The sequence below is a fragment of the Malaclemys terrapin genome, chromosome 10 (genome assembly GCF_027887155.1).
Source record: "Malaclemys terrapin pileata isolate rMalTer1 chromosome 10, rMalTer1.hap1, whole genome shotgun sequence".
NCBI lineage: Eukaryota > Metazoa > Chordata > Testudines > Emydidae > Malaclemys > Malaclemys terrapin.
In genome coordinates, this window is record NC_071514.1 from 52,451,792 (window position 1) to 52,472,307 (window position 20,516).

The 20,516-nt window shown below is 49.7% G+C and overlaps 1 protein-coding gene across 1 annotated transcript in view; it reads right to left on the reverse strand.

The window, feature by feature from the left end:
* Positions 1–403: 403 nt before the first annotated feature.
* Positions 404–20,516, reverse strand: part of DNAAF8 (dynein axonemal assembly factor 8) — a 152,035-nt gene continuing 131,922 nt past the window's right edge. Inside the window, exons 27-32 of the mRNA XM_054043183.1 lie at positions 19,168–19,262; positions 10,425–10,545; positions 8,519–8,736; positions 6,887–6,969; positions 5,362–5,431; positions 404–610 (exon numbers count right to left, since the gene is read on the reverse strand). Of these exons, the coding sequence (XP_053899158.1) occupies positions 533–610; positions 5,362–5,431; positions 6,887–6,969; positions 8,519–8,736; positions 10,425–10,545; positions 19,168–19,262 (665 nt within the window). The 3' untranslated portion in view covers positions 404–532. The remainder of the gene's footprint in view (positions 611–5,361; positions 5,432–6,886; positions 6,970–8,518; positions 8,737–10,424; positions 10,546–19,167; positions 19,263–20,516) is intronic.

The window sequence follows — 20,516 nt, forward strand, 5'->3', positions numbered from 1 at the left end:
GGCTGATTCCTCCCTATTCTTGCCACAGCCCATCTCCCCTGCCTGCAGCTGACCTTCGACCCACACAGGAAAGCAGCAGGCCCTTCCACAAGGGACAAGCTGGTGATTAGCAAAAACGGAGTCTTCTCCCAGTTTCCTTTGGGGAGAAGAAGATGGGTCCCATGTACCTGTTCAAATGGCTCCCGGGGAACAGACAGAATGACAAGCACAGAGAAAGTTTTACTCTTTGCATGTGCTCTGCCTCCAAAGTGTTCTCCAGATGGAGGAATGCTCTGTAATTTGCTTTGTGCAGCACAGACAAGTTCCCTTTCAAATCATACCCCTCGAAACCACGGCTCCAGTGTTGACTGATTATTTCTCTGATCACCCCCTACTTCAACTTAGTGATGCAAATACCACACTCTGGGCTTGACATTTTAATAACAAATGGTTACAAGGCTGTTCTACCAGTGGAGTCCCGAGGGCGTGCACCCGTGCTGATACCCGTGACGGGATTTGCAGTTGGGCTGGTCAGGAGAACAGAAAATCCTGGCTAGGAATCCTGGGTTTCGATGCGGTAGAAGCTGTCGGATGTCAAGGAGTCAAAAAGGCAACAGAGGAGCTCTTCAGCCTGGGGAGAAAAGAAAGCAGGGTGGGGCAGGCTAGCTTTTACTGTCTGTGTACCAGGTAATAAGTGTATCTGGTGCTGAATCCATCCTGATGCAGAGGCGTGGATTAGCCCAGCAGAAGGGAAACACCCTCCAGTTATTATTATGACATGGACACTTTCAGGGCTCATGTTTTCAATAAAAGAGAAACAAAAATGACATGCACAAGGTGCTGAGTGGGAAATCATCTAAATACATCCCCATGGCTCCTCCTCCTCCCACCCCTTCCTTCCAACCCCAACCTGGCTCTCCTGGTCTGGCTGGCTGCCGTGTGGGTTTGTTCCTAATGCTTCCCAAAGGAATGGAGAGGGACAGGTTGGGGGCAAACAATGCAGTCAGGTCACTGACACCAGGCAAGACCTGGGGGACAAGGCCCTGCTCACAAGTATGGGGACTGGGACAGAGGGAGCCTCTCACAACCCCAGTCTCCTTGCTTGCTAGTGTTTTTTCCCTTCTATTCCATGTCTGTTATAGAGTTTTTCTGATGCAGCTGAAGGGAGGGAGAAGCTAGACGGCCATCTTGGCTGCTGGCTAGCAGCAGGAAAACTCCCAGGGGGGTCGGGAGCCAGGCAGAGCTGGGGGATTAGAGCTGCCACTCAGAGGAGGCAGGTTTGCACATTCACTGTACAGTTACTGACATATGTATAATGCCCAAGCAAAGCTTCGCACTCTGACTGGCTAACAGCGGCTAGATCAGGGGGCAATGGGGCTCTTACCTGGCATACAGCTAATAGGAAATAACTGTCCGCGGTTATGCAAATCAGATGGCCAAATCAATCAGAGTGCACAGAAGTGCATAACCAAGGTATAGGTCATCCCAGCCCGACAATTCAATTTCAGTGCGATATAGACATACACGTAACTATGTGCTTTGTTAAACAGAAAAGGCAGCAGAATCCTATAGGGACATAGCAGGAAGCTGGGCATGCTCTCCCCACATATTCGAGTGAGTCTCATAAAACAAAGCAGCCACCACTCTCTTTTTGGAGCAGTGCAGTACAGCTGCCTGGCCTTGGTATACGATCTTAAAGGGTAACCTAATGATTCATAGTGCCTTACACAGAAGGCCCATCCACGACACTAGAGAGAATTCTTTCCTGGGTGTCTGGCTGGTGGCTCTTGCCTGCACGCTCAGGCTCTAACTGATCGCCCTGGGTGGGGTTCGGAAGGACATCGCCAGATCAGACTGGCAGAGATCCTGGGGTTTTTTCACCTTCCTCTGCAGTGTGGGACATTGGTCATTTACTGGTTTGAACTAGAGTAAATGGTGGATTTTCTGTAACTCGAAGTCTTGAGGACTTCAGTAACTCAGCCAGAGGTTATGGGCGTATTACAGGAGTGGTGGGCAAGGTTCTGTGGCCTGCACTATGCGGGAGGACAGACTGGATGATCATGATGGTTCCTTCTGTCAGTGCCAGGTTTACAATGGCGCCAGTGGCACCATGGACCAGGATCCATGCTCAGAAGGGGCTGGCCTGCTCCGCTTGTACTGCACCCTGAGATCCTGGCAGCCTGCTGCCCTCTCCCCCCCAACCACCCATCACTTGCTCCTCTCTGCCCCCTGGCCGACCTCAGTGCACCTCCAGCTCCGGGACAGTCTCTGCTTTCCACCACATGTGGGGGCCTGCCTGTCTCCCTGCAGCTGAGCCACATGGGACTGGTGCAGAAGCCTGGCCAATCTCGGCCAATTGGGGTGGGGGGGAGTGTGGGGGGTTAATCCAGGCAAGTGGGTCCCAAGGGAGCCCAGATTGTGCCACTCCCGAGGGGCCGGAGTGTTTCCCCGCCCTGGGACCACCCCTGGCTGCGCTGCCAGCTCAGCCTGGCAGACACAGTCACCTCCCAGCAGGGCCGGTGAGCAGGGCCACCCAGAGGATTCAGGGGCCCTGGGGCAAAGCAATTTCGGGGGCCCCTTCCATAAAAAAAAGTTGCAATACTATAGAATAGTATATGCCCCCCCTCTGGGCGGCCCTGCTGGTGAATGCGGCCGGAAGGCAGGATGTGGGGGAGTGGGTCTCTGAGAGGTCGGGGGGGGTGATGGGCTGTGAGTGGGCTGGGAAGATCTGTGTGTTGGGGCACTAGGGAGTGGGGGTTCTGTGTGGGGTGCTGGGCAGTTGTGGTGGGACTGTGGGCAGGGGGGCACTAGACAGGGGTGGTGTTGTGCAGGGCACTGTGCATTTGTGGAGGGGTGTCAGGGGGGGCGCTGGGCATATTGGGTCTGGGGGAGGCTCTGGCTATAGGGATTCAGGGGTGTGTGTGTTGCAGAGGTGCTGACTTTCTGATTTCCCTGGCGGTGCTTGACCCTGCTCTGCCCCAAGCCCTGCCCCCACTCCACCCTTTCCCCCAAGGTCCCATCCTGCCCCACCTCTTCCCGCCCCCGCTCCACCCATGCATCACCTCTTCCTGCTCCATTCCAACCTTCCCCTGAGCGTCCCCCACACCTTCGCTCCGCTTCTTCCTGCCCCTGCTCCTCTCCCTCCCGCCCCAGCACCTCCTGCCCACCGCTGAACAGCTCATCAGTGGCAGGCGGGAGGCACTGGGGGGAGAGGGAGAAACTGATTGGTGGGGCTGACTGTGGGTGCTCAGCACACACTATTTTTTTTCTGGGGGTGCTCTGTGGGGTGTCAGCGCCTATGGGGTGTTGAGCATGGGGGCTGCGTGGTATGGGCCCGCCCCCAAGGGGAAGGGGCATTGCTGGCAGCATGTAAATAGAGCCCTCGCACTGTGCTGGGCAGAGCTGGGCTGCCCCTGCCATGTCATGCCCCATTGCCCCTGGCTGGTCCCTCGCTCTAGGGACTGACCTCCCCACGCCATGCTCCATTGCCTCCATGGGGGCCCACACATATGTTTGACGCCGGGCCCACAAAAGGTTAATCCAGCCCTGCCTCCAGGCCTTTAAGTCTATGAGACATGAGCTAAACTGGCAATCCCTTTTCAGTACTGTCCATGGCTTAGTTCCACGATCGAAGGCTGCAGCTCTGCTCACGTGATCTGCTGCTGCAAATCTTAGCTCCTCTTATTTAGCCCTTTGCCTGACATCATATTGATTCTCATTAGCTCTGGCCTGGGAGGCCTGGCTGGCACTTCGTAAATTCATTAGCAAGGGACCAGAGGGTCAAACATGGTTCCCATGGACATCCTTTGAGGCACTTTAAACTAATTTTTCTAGGAGTTTGCTCCTTGGGTTTTGCTCGGTCATTTCTAAAGCTACCTGAGTAAAAGATCCCTTGACAATGGGAGACAATATTTCCCACTGTGCACCCCTATCCATCATGAAGGGGGCACTGTTTTCTGCATTGATTGCAAAATGCCGCATTTGCTCTTCTCAGGGCAAAGCTGAAGGCCTCATCGGTAAATTCCAGCAGGTCTGCTCCTGCTCCCACTGGAATCAATGGGAGTCTGATGCTTGCCTTCAGTGGAAATGAGATTGGGCCCAATATGCTGAGTGGTGGAGAGGCTGGGTTAGACACATGTATAGCAATGGAACTTGCCCCGGCACAGAAAGCATCCCAAGCTTCTTCATCATGGGCTCATTGCCCATTTATTGGCACAAGGCAGAAGAGATTTTATGTCAGACAACGACAACCAACATCGTTTCCCAAGCAAATCAGAGGGCATCCCAAAAACCAGTAGGCAGCCCAGAACTGTTGTCCTGGCACATTACATGGCAACAGTCGAGCACTATTGGCAGCAGCAGGTATTATGGTGTCATACACTCGTAGCTGGCTTCTAACGATGGGCTACCTAAGAGCTGGGGTTTGCAGACCTTCCCAGGCTTTGTATCGCACTCTCAGTGCAGCATCAGGGGACCTGCACTGCCTGTTAGGGGCAACACGGAAAATCTGGTGCTGGACACTACAGCTTTACAGCGCTGATTGTGGGAGCTCCCGCCTTGGTAAGAACACAGACCCAGGAGTGCCATCCCAGCTTAACCCTTAGGATGCTGGTGCTGAATGTTGATTTTGGGGAAAATCTGCCATCTGTTGTCAGCTCCAATGAGAGCTATGCCATGTGCCAACCCATCTGACAATCTCCCTTGCTTTCCCAGATGGGCTGATTTGCTGGCTACCATTTCTCATGAGATCCAAAATCTTTATACCCCTAACCCTCCTTGTTCAGCCAGCACCCTGCCTCCAAAGCTCTTGTCTGGTTTGGAGCTGCTTGACACAATCTCTCCCTGTTTGCAATGCACTGTTGAGAAAACAGCCAGCCAGCCCATCGTTTAAAGGGTTAATGAGCTCACTTCCCTTCCCCCACCTGGATCAGAGCGAGGGCTTCTAGTATTTTAATGCTGAGTGGACAATTTTCTATCAAAATTATTTTTCGATGGAAAATTAGGCTTTCAACCAAATGAAACTTTTCACGAAAAGTATTCAATTTATGTGAAAAAATGTGCTATTTTGCCCAAAGGACAAAATATTTCTATTCCAAATGGCAGCGCGGTACCTCATGGGAATTGTAGTTTGGGAGCCTTATGCTCCCATTCTCTTCCATGGACTGAGATCTCTGGCCAGACTACATCTCCCTTGATGCACCACTGCCAGAGACTCCTATGATGCACCTCTCCTTCCCTCATCAAGAGAAAGTTTAATTTTTGTTCAAATTTTCCACCAAAAATAAAAGCTGTTTTCTGACCAGCTCTACTTAATCTACAGCCAGCAGAACAAAATGGAAAGAAAAATGGCTATTTATGTGGACCAGGGCCTCCTCCACTTGCCTGTTTCTCCGTTTGGGGATACAGAAGATGCTGCTTGCAGTCCAGCACAGCCTGCTTCTGCCAGTGGCCACTGGAGAGAGAGAAAAAACAGCAAGGGAGAAGCAAGTGTTACTCTGCCGTCTAAGCTCTCAGAGCCTGCAAATGACCTAGCTGAGGGGAGGGGTATGTTCTTTGCCAGCAGCTCAGGCCATGTGCATCTGTTGCTGAACTTTTTTTACACAGATAAATCCGGGGTTTTACAAAGCTTTGTATAAATGGATTGGGGCTCTTAAAATATAATCTCTCAGACAAACAGTAATGACCAGTGATGTAACAGAGTCTCTGGGGCAGTGGGGGGAAAAGAGAAGCCCTCCGGCCCTGGGTATTTATCTCTGGTGGAAAGCAAAGATCTCACACGGGGAAATTCTAAACGACTTAGTTTTAGTTTTTTCCCCAAATACCCAGGCCCTCTGGAGCCACTCTCAGAACCAAGAGGCCTCCACTAGTCCTCGCTCCTCCCACTCTCACGCCCATCAAAGCCCGAATCAGCCAGAGAACAAGGACTAAAGGTGCTGGGTAAGAGTTTCAAAAGCACCTTGATTTAGGAGACTATGTCCCAGTGAAAATCAGTGAGGCTCCCTAAGTCACATGGGTGATTCCAAGTTCCCACAACTAGGTACTGAGCTTGGGTGACAACCTCTGACCTCCTTCATAGTTGGCCAATGTCTCCAAATGGCCTACCAATGTATTTTGAAAGATCTGATAGTTTTCCAGCATTCTTGTGTGTCCGTTCAATAAGAGCAGTATCCTGATGGTGTTATCCAAGGGGATGCCGCACAGCAGTGAGTTGGCCTGTTGTGCTGCATGATGACCCTCATGCATGGGCTCTGCCAAGTTCTTGGCACAGCAGAGCCATCAGAAGAAGCCAGGTGCATATAACTGCACACATCACATTGCAAAATATCAGCCTGTAGTGTTGAGAAACTCTGCATCCTGGGTTCAATGGGTTAATTGGTCTGATGATAATTCTGTTCCACTAATCAGTCCCCATGGGGGGTTCTGTTTGTTTTAGCACATTTATTCCTCTACCAGGCATTTGTGGTGATTTATTGAACAGGTTGAGTTTTTATTTCACTCTCTAATGTTTGTTTGAAATCAATTTTCCGTGGTAAATGCAGAATCTACACAGATTTTCTCCTAGGAGGTTTATTGATTCAGCAGGTTTATTCTCTAAGCGAGACTTTATTTTGGACAACTCCCTGTGTCTTTGCAAAATAAAATCTCAAAGCCATCCTTACCACATCCTTGAGAGACCCCATCACCTGGTTGGGGTGTTTAGGATGTGTGACTTCAGAAATTAAAAGCTCTCTAACATGCTGACGCATACGACTCCCCAATATAAATAATGACAAATGCGTGGCCTTTGCGAGGTACCTACCCTTAGGAGAGGCTAAACTGGAAATGAATTACAGAGAAGACAACCCAGCCCCATGTTCAGCTCAGGAGCTCTCTGGCATGTGGCTGATGTGGTGTTGTCCTTGCTTACCTGTCCAGCAGGGAGTCAAAGCAAATAACGGCATTGTCTCGCTGTGCTGCTACCACCAGACATGCCCCATCCAACAGGGAATGCTGCAAGGGAGGGAAGAACACCAGGCTGGTACTGAGACCCACTTAAGTAACTCTGTGATCGGCTGCTGACAGCACAAGGAACAGCTTGCGCGCTGCGTGGGGGGATGAAAGAGATGGGGCAGCACGCTCTTTGAAATGCCTGCTGCACCAGAGTTCAGTTGTTATTCATTACCTCTTTCCTAGTCATTTCCCTCTGGGCGAGAGGAAAACTGAGGTCTTGAAAAGAAAGTGTGGCCTCAGGTGTGTTACTCAGACTGCACTGGCAGGGGGAGAGTGACTGCTGTAATGACTCCCTTTGGCTCAGCACGATCAGACCTGTATGGAAATATACCAGCCCTGTCTAACTCTGTTTGAAAACATTCCTCTCTGATTGGGGAAAACGATTTCTGGGCTACACTTACTGGTGCTGCTTGGCTTCCATTATACTACCCACCCTTTTGTCCTTCCTATAATAGCTGGGGATCTTCCCTGGTGCATGAGGGACTGGTATCCTTGAGATAACCAAAGGGGAATTGCTCTTCTACACAGACGTACTTTAAAGGGATAGTGTCAGTTTAAAAATCACGCTTTGAAAATATCTTACCTGCTCTTGCTACAGTAATAACTAAGATCCCTCAAGCTTAAAGGTCAGAGGCAAAAATATTTGTCGGTATTTTCTCAGCTGGGTGACTGTGTGCATTTGACAGTCCTTTGTTTATAGCCACTTCTAGGAAAATCATTTCCCCCCACTGTTTGCTTTGTACATCTGACAGCACTTTCTTGTATAGTCGCTTCTCTGCTTCACCCTAGCCGGCTCCCTCTGTCTTTCACGCAGCAGCCAGGGAGGGGGTCAGATCCTCAGCTGGCATAAACAGGCATAGCTCCATGGACTTCAACAGCAAGCCTCACATGCGTAAGTTAAGCACGTGCTTAAGTGCTTTGTTAGAAGAGGGCTCGAGTTCTCAACCCTTTGCAGTATCGAGCTCCGAATAGCTGTGTGTGAACACACTGGACTATCCTGGAGATTACTATTGGGTACCTCAGCACCAGAAAGCTAGTGACAATCTGGAGGGAGTTCACAGATGAGAAACTAAAATGATTTGGGGTCTGGTTTCTGAGTAAAACCTATGAAACAGTTAAATATGCTTAGATTGGCTAAGTGAAAACTAGGCGGTGGGGGATAAAATCCCCTCCCAATAAGTCAAGAGTGTAATCACTAAGAAGAGAGAGGGATTAGTTAGCATAGCAAAAGGGGGATAGGGATTAATGGGGTGAAATTAACAACAGAGAAATAGAGGCTGTATATATCAGGGAAAATGTCCACCCTGAACCTGTGGCATAGACTCCCAAGAGAAATTGGGGATGCTCCTGTATTTATAATTAGCTTGGAATCAAGACTAGCAAGTGTAATAAGGAACTATTATGCACTGACAGGGGGATGTACTCGAAGGCCTAACAGGGATTTGCCATCTCAGGAGTCACAACTAAGTGAAATTAAGAACTGTATAGACTAGCAAATGGCTCTTCTTGTTTGGGGGGCAGAGGGAAGAGTAGCTCCATTGTTCCATACCATTGTCGAAACGTTGCACCTCTCAGTGCTCAGTGTCTCAGAGATGAGGTGAGCCTGTGATTTGTCCAGCACTGTGAGCCGTACCCCTGTCACTGTGAAATCTCTGCCAATCAGCTGGTCAAGCAGTCCAAGGTAAGGCGGGCGATCTGAACCCCGAAGGATTATCCCAGGAAGTATCAGGCAAGTGGTTTGGCAGAGTGTATCAAGCAATGACAGGTCTGATGGGAAAAGATCAAAATACAACAGATGGTTGTTTAATATTTTTTGTTAAAAAAAACCCTCTAAACACCCTCCCCTCCCCCAAACAAAATAGATAACACAAGGATCAGAGATTCATGCGATGTTATGTTGTTTAGTTGCTTGCAGATGTGATTGCTCATCCCAAGCTGCTGAACTGGTGTGTGTGTGTGTGTGTGTGTGTGTGTGTGTGGCGTGTAGATAGACAGTAGTAATGACCCCATTTTCAGAGACATTAGACCAGGACAGCGCTTGATTTACTACATGAGATACTATTCCATTTAATTTCTTCCAGGCAAAGAAATCTGTTAATCCATCTGGTTTTATAATCCAAACATGTAATTCTGATCAGCAGCTGTAAAGTTTGGTGTGTTTCATATTTTCCCTATGATAAATCTGTTTGTTTGTATAGGGAAAAGCTTTGTGGATTTGATGAATAGGAGCCAAAGGCCTTTCTGTGTGTGCAATAGAGCCCTCTAGTGTCCAAGATGATCTATAAAGTACTCCTGTTCTTTTTGTGGATACAGACTTACACGACTGCTACTCTGAAACCTATAAGTGGATGTGGCATCTGACTTACTAGAAACACTTACTGTAAGTGCCTGATGGTTTAGTGGCCACATGTCCTTGCCTTTTCAGGACAGTCCCACTCTGGAGACTGTCTCAGAAGCTGACGTATGGGTGTACTGTGTCAGTCCAGTATATTTCATTACTCTTCACTCTACTTAGACACCCTCAAAGTAAAGGTGTGACATTTACGAAACAGTACCCAGGAGCTAGCAGGACAGATTCCAGGATTTGATGTCAAGACTAGGAAACAAAGTGCTGCATGCAGCTTGCAAAGTATTCCCCCGTCTCCTCAGGGAGGTGTTTTACTTGCAATAGCTCTTTTAAATCAAGAAACAGATCAACAATTTGGGACCTGTGCTATAAACCTGGACCTTTCCTACTGTGCAACTACTCGGAAAAAGATTCTGCATGGGAAAGGGTTAGAAACTACTGTCAGGAAAGGCCTGGACTGGAGAGATAGTGATGGCCTCCTCTCACGCAGCCTTGTCTGATACGCCTTCGCATTTCCCATCTGCCTGAGCTGAAATGTTAGATGGAAAATAGTCACTGATTGAACTATCCCCAGGTGGGAAGGTCAGCAAGCAGCCAGCAGATAGCGGTGCATGGGGCCATCAGTTCCCCTAGCGTGCTCCCCCTTATGCACAGAGTTACCAATACCTTATTCCTGCAGTTCCTTGAGAACAATCTGGCACAAGTAGAAGTGACCTGTGGGAGTGAGTAAGGTTAAGGGCTAGGTCTAATCCTCCACACTGAGGGATAGTTAAAACCCATGCCTCTGTGCATCCTGTCCCTTACTTATTAATGTGCAAGGCAGTAAAATGGGCATGGCTGAGAAGATGTGGCCTTAAGTGTGCTCATCATGCTAATGAGGCACATAGGCCCTGATCCAAAGCCCATTGAAGTCTATGGAAAAGGCCTGGCATTCAAGGGGTTAACAGGCCTGAACTACTTTTGAGTAGTTCTTTCCAGCTCCGAACTGTCTCTGCTTTCTGAAAGGACATCAATACCGACTTTGGCTGCTACCAGATGGTTTGTTTTGCTGGCCAACTAATCAATAGCAGTTTGAGGCCTATAATGAGCAAGCTGTACATTTCCTTACCTAGACTATGCTGCTGCTCGGAGCCACGGAAATTGAGTTGCCTTCTTGTTTCATGTTTTACAATCCTGCGCCGCTTGCTGATTTCCGGTCTGACTATCGGGTCACATTTCATGTTACAAATCTGCAGGAGGGAAGGGGGAAAGGCATGTCATGTGACTGGTTTCCCACAGTATTCTTGCCAGCAAGTTAAAAAAGTATGGATTAGATAAATGGACTATAAGGTGGATAGAAAGCTGGCTAGATCGTTGGGCTCAATGGGTAGTGATCAACGGCTCCATGTCTAGCTGGCAGCCGGTATCAAGCGGAGTGCCCCAGGGGTCTGTCCTGGGGCTGGTTTTGTTCAACATCTTCATTAATGATCTGGATGATGGGATGGATTGCAACCTCAGCAAGTTTGTGGATGACACTAAGCTGGGGGGAGAGGTAGATACGCTGGAGGGTAGGGATAGGGTCCAGAGTGACCTAAATAAATTAGAGGATTGTGCCAAAAGAAAACTGATGCGGTTCAACAAGGACAAGTGCAGAGTCCTGTACTTAGGATGGAAGAATCTCATGCACTGCTAGAGGCTGGGGACCGACTGGCTAAGCGGCAGTTCTGCAGAAAAGGCCCTGGGGATTACAGTGGACGAGAAGCTGTACATGAGTCAACAATGTGTCCTTGCTGCCAAGAAGGCTAACGGCATATTGGGCTGCATTAGTAGGAGCATTGCCAGCAGATCGAGGGAAGTGATTATTCCCCTCTATTCAGCACTTGTGAGCCCATATCTGGAGTATTGTGTTCAGTTATGGGCCCCCCACTACAGAAAGGATGTGGACAAATTGGAGAGAGTCCAACGGAGGGCAACAAAAATGATTAAGGGGCTGGGGCACATGACTTATGAGGCGAGGCTGAGGGAACTGGTCTTATTTAGTCTGCAGAAGAGAAGAGTGAGGGGGGATTTGATAGCAGCCTTCAGCTACCTGAAGGGTGGTTCCAAAGAGGATGGAGCTAAGCTGTTCTAGGTGGTGGCAGATGACAGAATAAGGAACAATGGTCTCAAGTTGCAGTGGGGGAGGTCTAGGTTGGATATTAGGAAACACTATTTCACTAGGAGGGTGGTGAAGCACGGGAATGGGTTACCTCAGAAGATGGTGGAATCTCCATCCTTAGAGGTTTTTAAGGCCCGGCTTGACAAAGCCCTGGTTGGGATGATTAGTTGGGGTTGGTCCTGCTTTGAGCAAGGGGTTGGACTAGATGACCTCCTGAGGTCTCTTCCAACCCTAATCTTCTGCGATTCTGTAATCAGGAGGGGTGAAGCTTTGTGAATAGTGATTCAGTCAAGCTGTGAAGTGTTTTGTCAGGATGTTGCATACACCTGTAATTGCCAGCCTAGGAAAGGCCCTGTCATGTAGTCAGGAGCTGAAGGAGCGCTCTGCATGCATTACCCCTTCTTTGTGGTTAATTCAGGATGGCGCCCTGTTATTTTTTTTAAGATCCTACATCTAAAGTCCCTGCCCAGGCCAGACTCTCTAATCTCTAAGAATCAACCCACATATTCATGTCAAAGGCTCCTCTTCCTCTTGCATAATTGTAGCATTTCTAGCTCCCCAACTCTTTGGATGAGAGGATCATACTGGAAAATAAAATCAGAATAGCTACCAGGAAAGTAAAGGCTTCTCATTTCATTTTAGCTACAGGCAGCCTAAGTAGTTTTTCACTGGTGGATTAAGTTCCTGACAGCTTAAACCACCTAACCCTTGCAGTGCTGGTACATATGACAGGTACAAGGCCCCACTGTTTATGATGGTGCCATTATAGGAATAGCTTGCCTGGAGATATGTTGTATGTCCTAGGGATTGGTGCCATCCTTTTGCAGCTATAAGCAAAGAAAGGGTCCATCTAACACAGTCATTAAGCACTGGATTCTCCCTTCCTCCAACTTGCCTTTTCCTGCCTCTCAACCTTATGACACTGGCTAATTCCCAGGTGTGCATCACCTACAGGACTGATCTGGGGTTTGTGTGGGGCCCCCAGGATGGGGATGAGGGAGGGTTTGTGGTCATTGAGAGGCAGGTCATGTTAGGACTTTCATGAGGAGCTAATCTGGACATTCCTAACCAATCCACTCTCTTGATGTGACCTACCTGTCCCCAAGGCTGTGTCTGTGTGGCTCTTTCTGTCAGGCTGGGAAAGGGCAGGGCACAGGCAGGAAGTGGGAAGAGCCAGCATGGAGGCATAATGGGGATTTGGGGACAGTGGGGAAGCAGCAGGAGCTCCTGCTAGAAGAGGGGAGGGGTTGCTGATAAGTCTCTTTGTTCCCCATCACAGATTCATAGATTCCAAGGCCAGAAGGAACCATTGTGATCATCCAGTCTGGCCTCCTTGTCTAGCCTATCCCTCAGTAGCAGACACTAACAATGAGTTGTCTGTAATATTTTCAGGACAGATTAGGGTTACCATATCTCATAAATAAAAAAAGAGGACCCTCCACGGGCCCTGGCCCTGCCCATTTCCCCACCCCTAGCCCCGCCCAACCCCACCCCTTCCCCCACCCTAACTCCGCCCCCTCCTCCCTCCCACTCCCAGCCAGGGGGAAAGGGCTGCCCCAGTGCTACCAGCTTCACGGTTTCCCGGGCAGCCCCCAGACCCTGCGCCCCCAGCCGGCGCTTCCCCAGCGCAGCTGGAGCCCAGGAGGGGAAGCGCCCAGCTGGGGGCGCAGGGTCTGGAGGCTTCCCAGCAAACCGTGAAGCCGGTAGCGCTCAGGCTTTGGGCAGCCCCTATGCCTCCGGACCCTGCGCTCCCAGGCGGGCACTTTCCCTCCAGGGCTCCGGCGGCTCTGCATAACTTACACTGTATAAGTTACACAGAGCCGAAGAGGAGCAGAGCCCCCGCAGCTGGAGGCTCTGCTCCTCTTAGGCTCTGTTTAAGAGCCGGGCTGCCGGAGCGCTACTGGCTTCGGGCAGCCCCCGTGCCTCCAGACCCTGCGCCCCCAGCCGGGCACTTCCCCTCCCGGGCTCCGGCGGCGCAGGGTCTTGAGGCACGGGGCTGCCCGAAGCCGGTAGCTCTCGGGCAGCCCGGCTCTTAAACAGAGCCTCCAGCGGCTGGGGCTCTGTGTAACTGACACTGTGTCAGTTACACAGAGCCCAGCGGCTGGAGGCTTTGCTCCTCTTTGGCTCTGTGTAACTGACACTGGACGGGGGTTTGACTGCCGAAAAGCCGGACATGTCCGGGAAAAAGAGGACGTATGGTAACCCTAGGACAGATGCATTTGGGAGGAAGTGTTTTTTATGAAAGTGAAGGCCTAGCAGCTAGTCCCAGTCCACTGCACAAGTATACTATTACACCTCCTCCTGGCCAGCAGCCCTTTGTGATCCTCTGCTTCTCAGCCTGAGCCCCCTCACAGCTCTGCCAGCACACCTCACTCCTGACTTGCAGCCCCCTGGCTATTGCAGTCCTAAGATCTCACACAGCTGTGTCCGTGCATCTCAGTTTGGGCCCCAGCCCCCAGTGCTATTCTAGTGCAGGGCTTCCCACAGAGCTATTTCAGAGGCTGAAACTCTTCTGAGCAGAGACTGCAGATGATTGCAGACCGCATGGTGGATCTGGATAAATGCCCACGCCGGACAGAACCATCACATTGATTTTAATTTATTTCCTAAATCCCTTTGCTCTTGAGGTGGATGGTTAGTGCAACAATTCATTGTAAAACCTAACCCTTTGCTGCCTTGTTTTCCCATCTCCAAGCACTCCCCGAATAGGAAGTGTTCAAGCTAATCTCAGGGTAGGGGAGTCTCTGTCTGTGCATAGAGCTCTTGCTCTTCTATATTCCCCAAGGTACTTCTATGTCTTTCTTGAAGGTTTAGTGTCCCTCATTTCTCACTGCTTTATGTCCTTTACCCTTGAGGCCTTACATCACAGCTAACATCTTCCCAGCCAGGGAGGACTGGACAGGACTCCTTTTACAGCCCATCAGTTACACTCCTTAGTTGGTAGGCAAGGTTGCTCGAGTGGCATGGTTCACTCCTTTCCCCTGGGCCTGAATATAGCCTCTGGACAGGAGCTGGCAAGGATTTCTGAGGCACCTACAACCTTTGTATATAAGAGCAAACTAAGTGCATTGCCTCTGCAACACTCCCAGCTCCTCTCAATCTTGCCAGCAAGAGGCTGGGAGCAGAAAGATAGTTCACACAGGTGTTTTATTCTAAATACTCCATAGATGGAAAGGGAAGAAGGCTCTCCCATGTCATGTGCTGCATGCAATTTGAAGAAGCAGGGTTTCACCTGACTTTCAGTTGCTCCTTCCCCAATGCAAGCCTGGTTCTCCACCCATGTATTCAACATTGAATCTACTATGAAATGTAATGGGATCGGGACGACTGGGTTGCTGTTCTAGGATGAGCCTCCTTATCCCCCAGGTGTTATATATTTTAACAGGGGTCCTCCAGCAAAGTATTTCTTACCAAGTAAATTTTTACCAAGTATTTTTCTTCCCATCTGTTTTGCAAATGGGATTCTCTTGAAATTCATGTGGCTCAGGGAAAGCCCTGGGAAAAATCCTTCTTCCACATCATTCCCTGCAGCTTTCTGTGGCTCTGTGCAATTGTATGGTGATGGGGCAGGAGGATTGGGAGAATGCCAGACCAGTTCGATTAGGTTCCTCAGTATTGTGCCTCAAGAAAAGTCCTGGGGCATGATTTTCAGAAGTGCTGCACATCTCCATGTCTAACTCATGTCGATGGGAGCTGCAGATGCTTAGTGGCTTGGCAAATCAGACTCTTGTTTTCTACCCACTGAATGTCGGACATGCTAGATTGCTGCTGTCTGTGACTCCCGTTGCCAGTGAGCCACTTCAGAAACACCCCTGTCAACTCAGTTGGGGAATCCTGGTTCTAAAGCTTCAGGCCAAATCACACTTGGAGTTGCAGCTAGCAAGAGATATTAAGAGTAACAAGAAGGGTTTCTTCAGGTATGTTAGCAACAAGAAGAAAAAGTCAAGGAAAGCGTAGGCCCCTTACTGAATGAGGGAGGCAACCTAGTGACAGAGGATGTGGAAAAAGCTAATGTACTCAATGCTTTTTTTGCCTCTGTCTTCACGAACAAGGTCAGCTCCCAGACTACTGCACTGGGCAGCACAGTATGGGGAGAAGGTGACCAGCCCTCTGTGGAGAAAGAAGTGGTTCAGGCCTATTTAGAAAAGCTGGACGAGCACAAGTCGTTGGGGCCAGATGCGCTGCATCCAAGGGTGCTAAAGAAGTTGGTGGATGTGATTGCAGAGCCATTGGCCATTATCTTTGAAACTCATGGCGATCGGGGGAGGTCCCCGATGACTGGAAAAAGGCTAATGTAGTGCCCATCTTTAAAAAAGGGAAGAAGGAGGATCCGGGGAACTACAGACCAGTCAACCTCACCTCAGTCCCTGGAAAAATCATGGAGCAGGTCCTCAAGGAATCAATTCTGAAGTACTTAGAGGAGAGGAAAGTGATCAGGAATAGTCAGCATGGATTCACCAAGGGAAGTCATGTCTGACTAACCTAATTGCCTTCTATGACAAAATAACTGGCTCTGTGGATGAGGGGAAAACAGTGGACATGTTATTCCTTGACTTTAGCAAAGCTTTTGATACGGTCTCCCACAGTATTCTTGCCAGCAACTTAAAGAAGTATGGATTGGATGAATGGACTATAAGATGGATAGAAAGCTGGCTAAATCATCAGACTCAACGGGTAGTGATCAATGGCTCCATGTCTAGTTGGCAGCCAGTATCAAGCGGAGTGCCCCAAGGGTCAGTCCTGGGGCCGGTTTTGTTCAATATCTTCATTAATGATCTGGAGGATGGCGTGGACTGCACCCTCAGCAAGTTTGCAGATGACACTAAACTGGGAGGAGTGGTAGATATGCTGGAGGGTAAAGATAGCATACAGAGGGACCTAGACAAATTAGAGGATTGTGCCAAAAGAAAACTGATGCGGTTCAACAAGGACAAGTGCAGAGTCCTGTACTTAGGATGGAAGAATCCCATGCACATCTACAGACAAGGGACCGAATGGCTAGGAAGCAGTTCTGCAGAAAAGGACCTAGGAGGTACAGTGGACGAGAAGCTGGATATGAGTCAACAGTGTGCCCTTAGTGCCAAGAAGGCTAACGGCATTTTGGGCTGTATAAGTAGGGGCATTGCAAGCAGATCGAGGGACGTGATTGTTCCCCTTTATTCAACATTGGTGAGGCCTCATCTGGAGTACTGTGTCCAGTTTTGGGCCCCACACTACAAGAAGGATGAGGAAAATTGGAAAGAGTCCAGTGGAGGGCAACAAAAATGATTAGGGGACTGGAGCACATGACTTATGAGGCGAGGCTGAGGGAACTGGGATTGTTTAGTCTGCAGAAGAGAAGAATGAGGGGGGATGTGATAGCTGCTTTCAACTACCTGAAAGGGGATTCCAAAGAGGATGGATCTAGACTGTTCTCAGTGGTACCAGATGACAGAAAAAGCAGTAATGGTCTCAAGTTGCAGTGGGGGAGGTTTAGGTTGGATATTAGGAAAAACTTTTTCACTAGGAGGGTGGTGAAGCACTGGAATGGGTTACCTAGGGAGGTGGTGGAATCTCGTTCCTTAGAAGTTTTTAAGGTCAGGCTTGACAAAGCCCTGACTGGGATGATTTAGTTGGGGATTGGTTCTGCTTTGAGCAGGGGGTTGTACTAGATGACCTCCTGAGGTCCCTTCCAACCCTGATAGTTTATGATTCTATGACCAGAGCGCTTGTGTTTGCTCAGTGTAATTGGCCTCAAATCCAGTTTAGAAAAGCCAGTTAGATACTCTGGGTCAGATTATGTTAGCACTCTACGGCAGGAATTATGGAATCGGAGGACTGGAAGGGACCTCAAGAGGTCATCTAGTCCAGTCCCCTGCACTCATGACAGGACTAAGTATTATCTAGACCATCCCCGATAGGTGTTTGTCTAACCTGCTCTTAAAAATCTCCAATGATGGAGATTCCACAACCTCCCTAGGCAATTTATTCCAGTGCTTAACCACCCTGACAGTTAGGGAGTTTTTCCTAATGTCCAACCAAAACCTCCCTTGCTGCAATTTAAGCCCATTGTTTCTTGTCCTATCCTCAGAGATTAAGGAGAACATTTTTTCTCCCTCATCCTTGTAACCTTTTAAGTATTTGAAAACTGGTACCATGTCCCCCCTCAGTCTTCTCTTCTCCAGACTAAACAAACCCAGTTATTTAGATCTTTCCTCATAAGTCATATTTTCTAGACCTTTAATCATTTTTGTTGTTCTCCTCTGGGCTTTCTCCAATTTGTCCACATCTTTCCTGAAATGTGGCGCCCAGAACTGGACAAAATACTCATTGAGGTCTAACCAGTGCAGAGTAGAGCGGAAGAATTACTTCTTGTGTCTTGCTTACTGTTAATACGTCCCAGAATGTTTGCTTTTTTTGCAACAGTGTTACATTATTGACTCATATTTAGCTTGTGATCCAGTATGACCCCCAGATCCCTTTCTGCAGTATTCATTTCCCAGGCAGTCATTTCCCATTTTGTATGTGTGCAACTGATTGTTCCTTCCTAAATGGAGTACTTTGCATTTGTCCTTATTGAATTTCATTGTATTTACTTCAGAGCAGTTCTCCAGTTTGTCCAAATCATTTTGAATTTGAATCCTATCCTCCAAAGCACTTGCAACCCCTCCCAGTTTGGTATCATCCACAAACTTTACAAGTGTACTCTTTATGCCATTATCTAAATCATTGATGAAGATATTGAACCGAACCGGACCCAGGACCGAACCCTGCAGGACCCCACTTGTTATGCCCTTCCAGCTTCCCTGTGAACCACTGATAACTCCTCTCTGGGAACGGTTTTCCAACCAGTTATGCATCCACCTTATAGCAACTCCATTTAGGTTGTATTTCCCTAGTTTGTTTTTGAGAAGGTCATGTGAGACAGTATCAAAAGCCTTACTAAAGTCAATGCTTAGGGTAGACGGAAAAGGAACCCATAGGCAGGGGCGCCAGAACAGGGGGAGCCAGGAGACCATGGTCCCCCCCACTTTTTACTGGCTATAAGGATGAGCAACGGGGGAAGGGGCGGAGAGGAGCAAGCGGGGGGTGGAGTCTTGGGGGGAAGGGGCAGTGCGAGGGTGGGAGCTCAAGGGTAAGGGGCAGCACAAGGGTGGGAGTGAGGGCTCGGGGAGGAAGAAGCGGTTCGAGGGTGGGAGCTCAAGGGGAAGGGGCAGCACAAGGGCAGAAGCGAGGGCTTGGGGGAAAGGGGCGGTGTGAGCGTGGTTCCTTGGTGGGAAGGGGCAGCACGAGGGCGGGAGCTGAAGGGGAAGGGCAGCGCAAGGGTGGGAGTGAGGGCTCAGGGGGGAAGGAGCGGTGCGAGGGCAGGAGCTCGAGGGGAAAAGGCGGCACAAGGGCAGGAGCAAGGGCTCGGGGGAAAGGAGTGGTGTGAGGGCAGGGCCTCGGGGAAAGGGGCAACACGAGGGTGGGAGCTTGGGAGGAATGGGCAGTGCAAGGGCGGGAGCTTAGGGGGAAGGGGCGGAGCAAGGGCGAGGGAGGGGTGCAGGGGGAAGGGGTAGCGCAGGGGGGCAGCGACATGGTTCAGGTGTCTATGGCCACGCCACTCTTAGTGCACTTCCACTGCTCCTGCCCACAGGGAACATAAAGAGGAAGAGGCTCAGAGTTCTGGGGTAATAGGGCCACAATTATTGCTCTGATATAGGAGGACATTCTTCAGGCCAGGGCAGAATCCTACCTCTTCTTCCTTTAGCACCCGCCAATCGGCACAGCATAGCCCTTCTGGAAAAAACAACTTCGTATCTCGGACAGCAGCGTGATAGGATCTGGACCCTGACAGACAGACACAAGGAGAGGATTCTATCAGGCCAGGAATTAAAGATTCTTACTGAAGTAATTGCTTTAAAGGGCAGCTGTTATATACAGTCACAGCAAACATTTTAAACCATTATATTTACATTTGCTTCATTGTCTTCTTGGTATTTTGATTGGTGGCGAACAGCAGAGGCTAACAGCGGGAGTTTGCCTGGGAGTTCGCCTAGGGAGAGCGCACTGAGGCTTTCATCTGCAGGTTTCTCCGAGTAGTTCCTGCAACAGTTGAGGAAGCTCTTAGAAGGAAGGTGATATGGAAGGTGAGCGATCAGCTGTTGTAACCTGCACAGGTTGTGCCATGTTTGTCTTTCTTCCGCAGGACAGAAGCGACTTTGTCTGCACAAAGTGCAAGCTGGTCTCCATATTGGAGGAGAAGGTTCGAGGGCTGGAGAAACAAGTATCAACTCTGCGTTGCATAAGGGAAAATGAAGATTTCCTGGACAGACGTCAGGAGATGCTTCTACGGCCACAATGTTCTGAAGATTCAGAGCAGGCGCAGCAGGGACAGAAGGATTGTGAGGAGGTTTGGCAGCATGTGACCTCCAGAAGAAGAAAGAGGAGCGTCCATGCACCAGCAATGGAGATACAGGTGAGGAATCGTTTCCATGTTCTCTCTACAGGTGCTAATGCGGAGAGTGGACTAGATGGCCCATCTGAGGGAAGGGAGCAGAAGGAGACTCCACCGATTGGAAGGCAAAAGATGCACTGTCCTAGGGATGGGGGTTCCACGACCACCACTCCCAAGAGGAGGAGGAGGGTGGTGGTGGTCGGGGACTCCCTCCTCAGGGGGACTGAGTCATCTATCTGCCGCCCTGACCGGGAAAACCGAGAGGTCTGCTGCTTGCCAGGAGCTAGGATACACGATGTGACGGAGAGACTGCCGAGACTCATCAAGCCCTCGGATCGCTACCCCTTCCTGCTTCTCCACGTGGGCACCAATGATACTGCCAAGAATGACCTTGAGCGGATCACTGCAGACTACGTGGCTCTGGGAAGAAGGATAAAGGAGTTTGAGGCGCAAGTGGTGTTCTCGTCCATCCTCCCTGTGCAAGGAAAAGGCCGGGGTAGAGACCGTCGAATCGTGGAAGTCAACGAATGGCTACGCAGGTGGTGTCGGAGAGAAGGCTTTGGATTCTTCGACCATGGGATGGTGTTCCAAGAAGAAGGAGTGCTAGGCAGAGACGGGCTCCACCTAACGAAGAGAGGGAAGAGCAT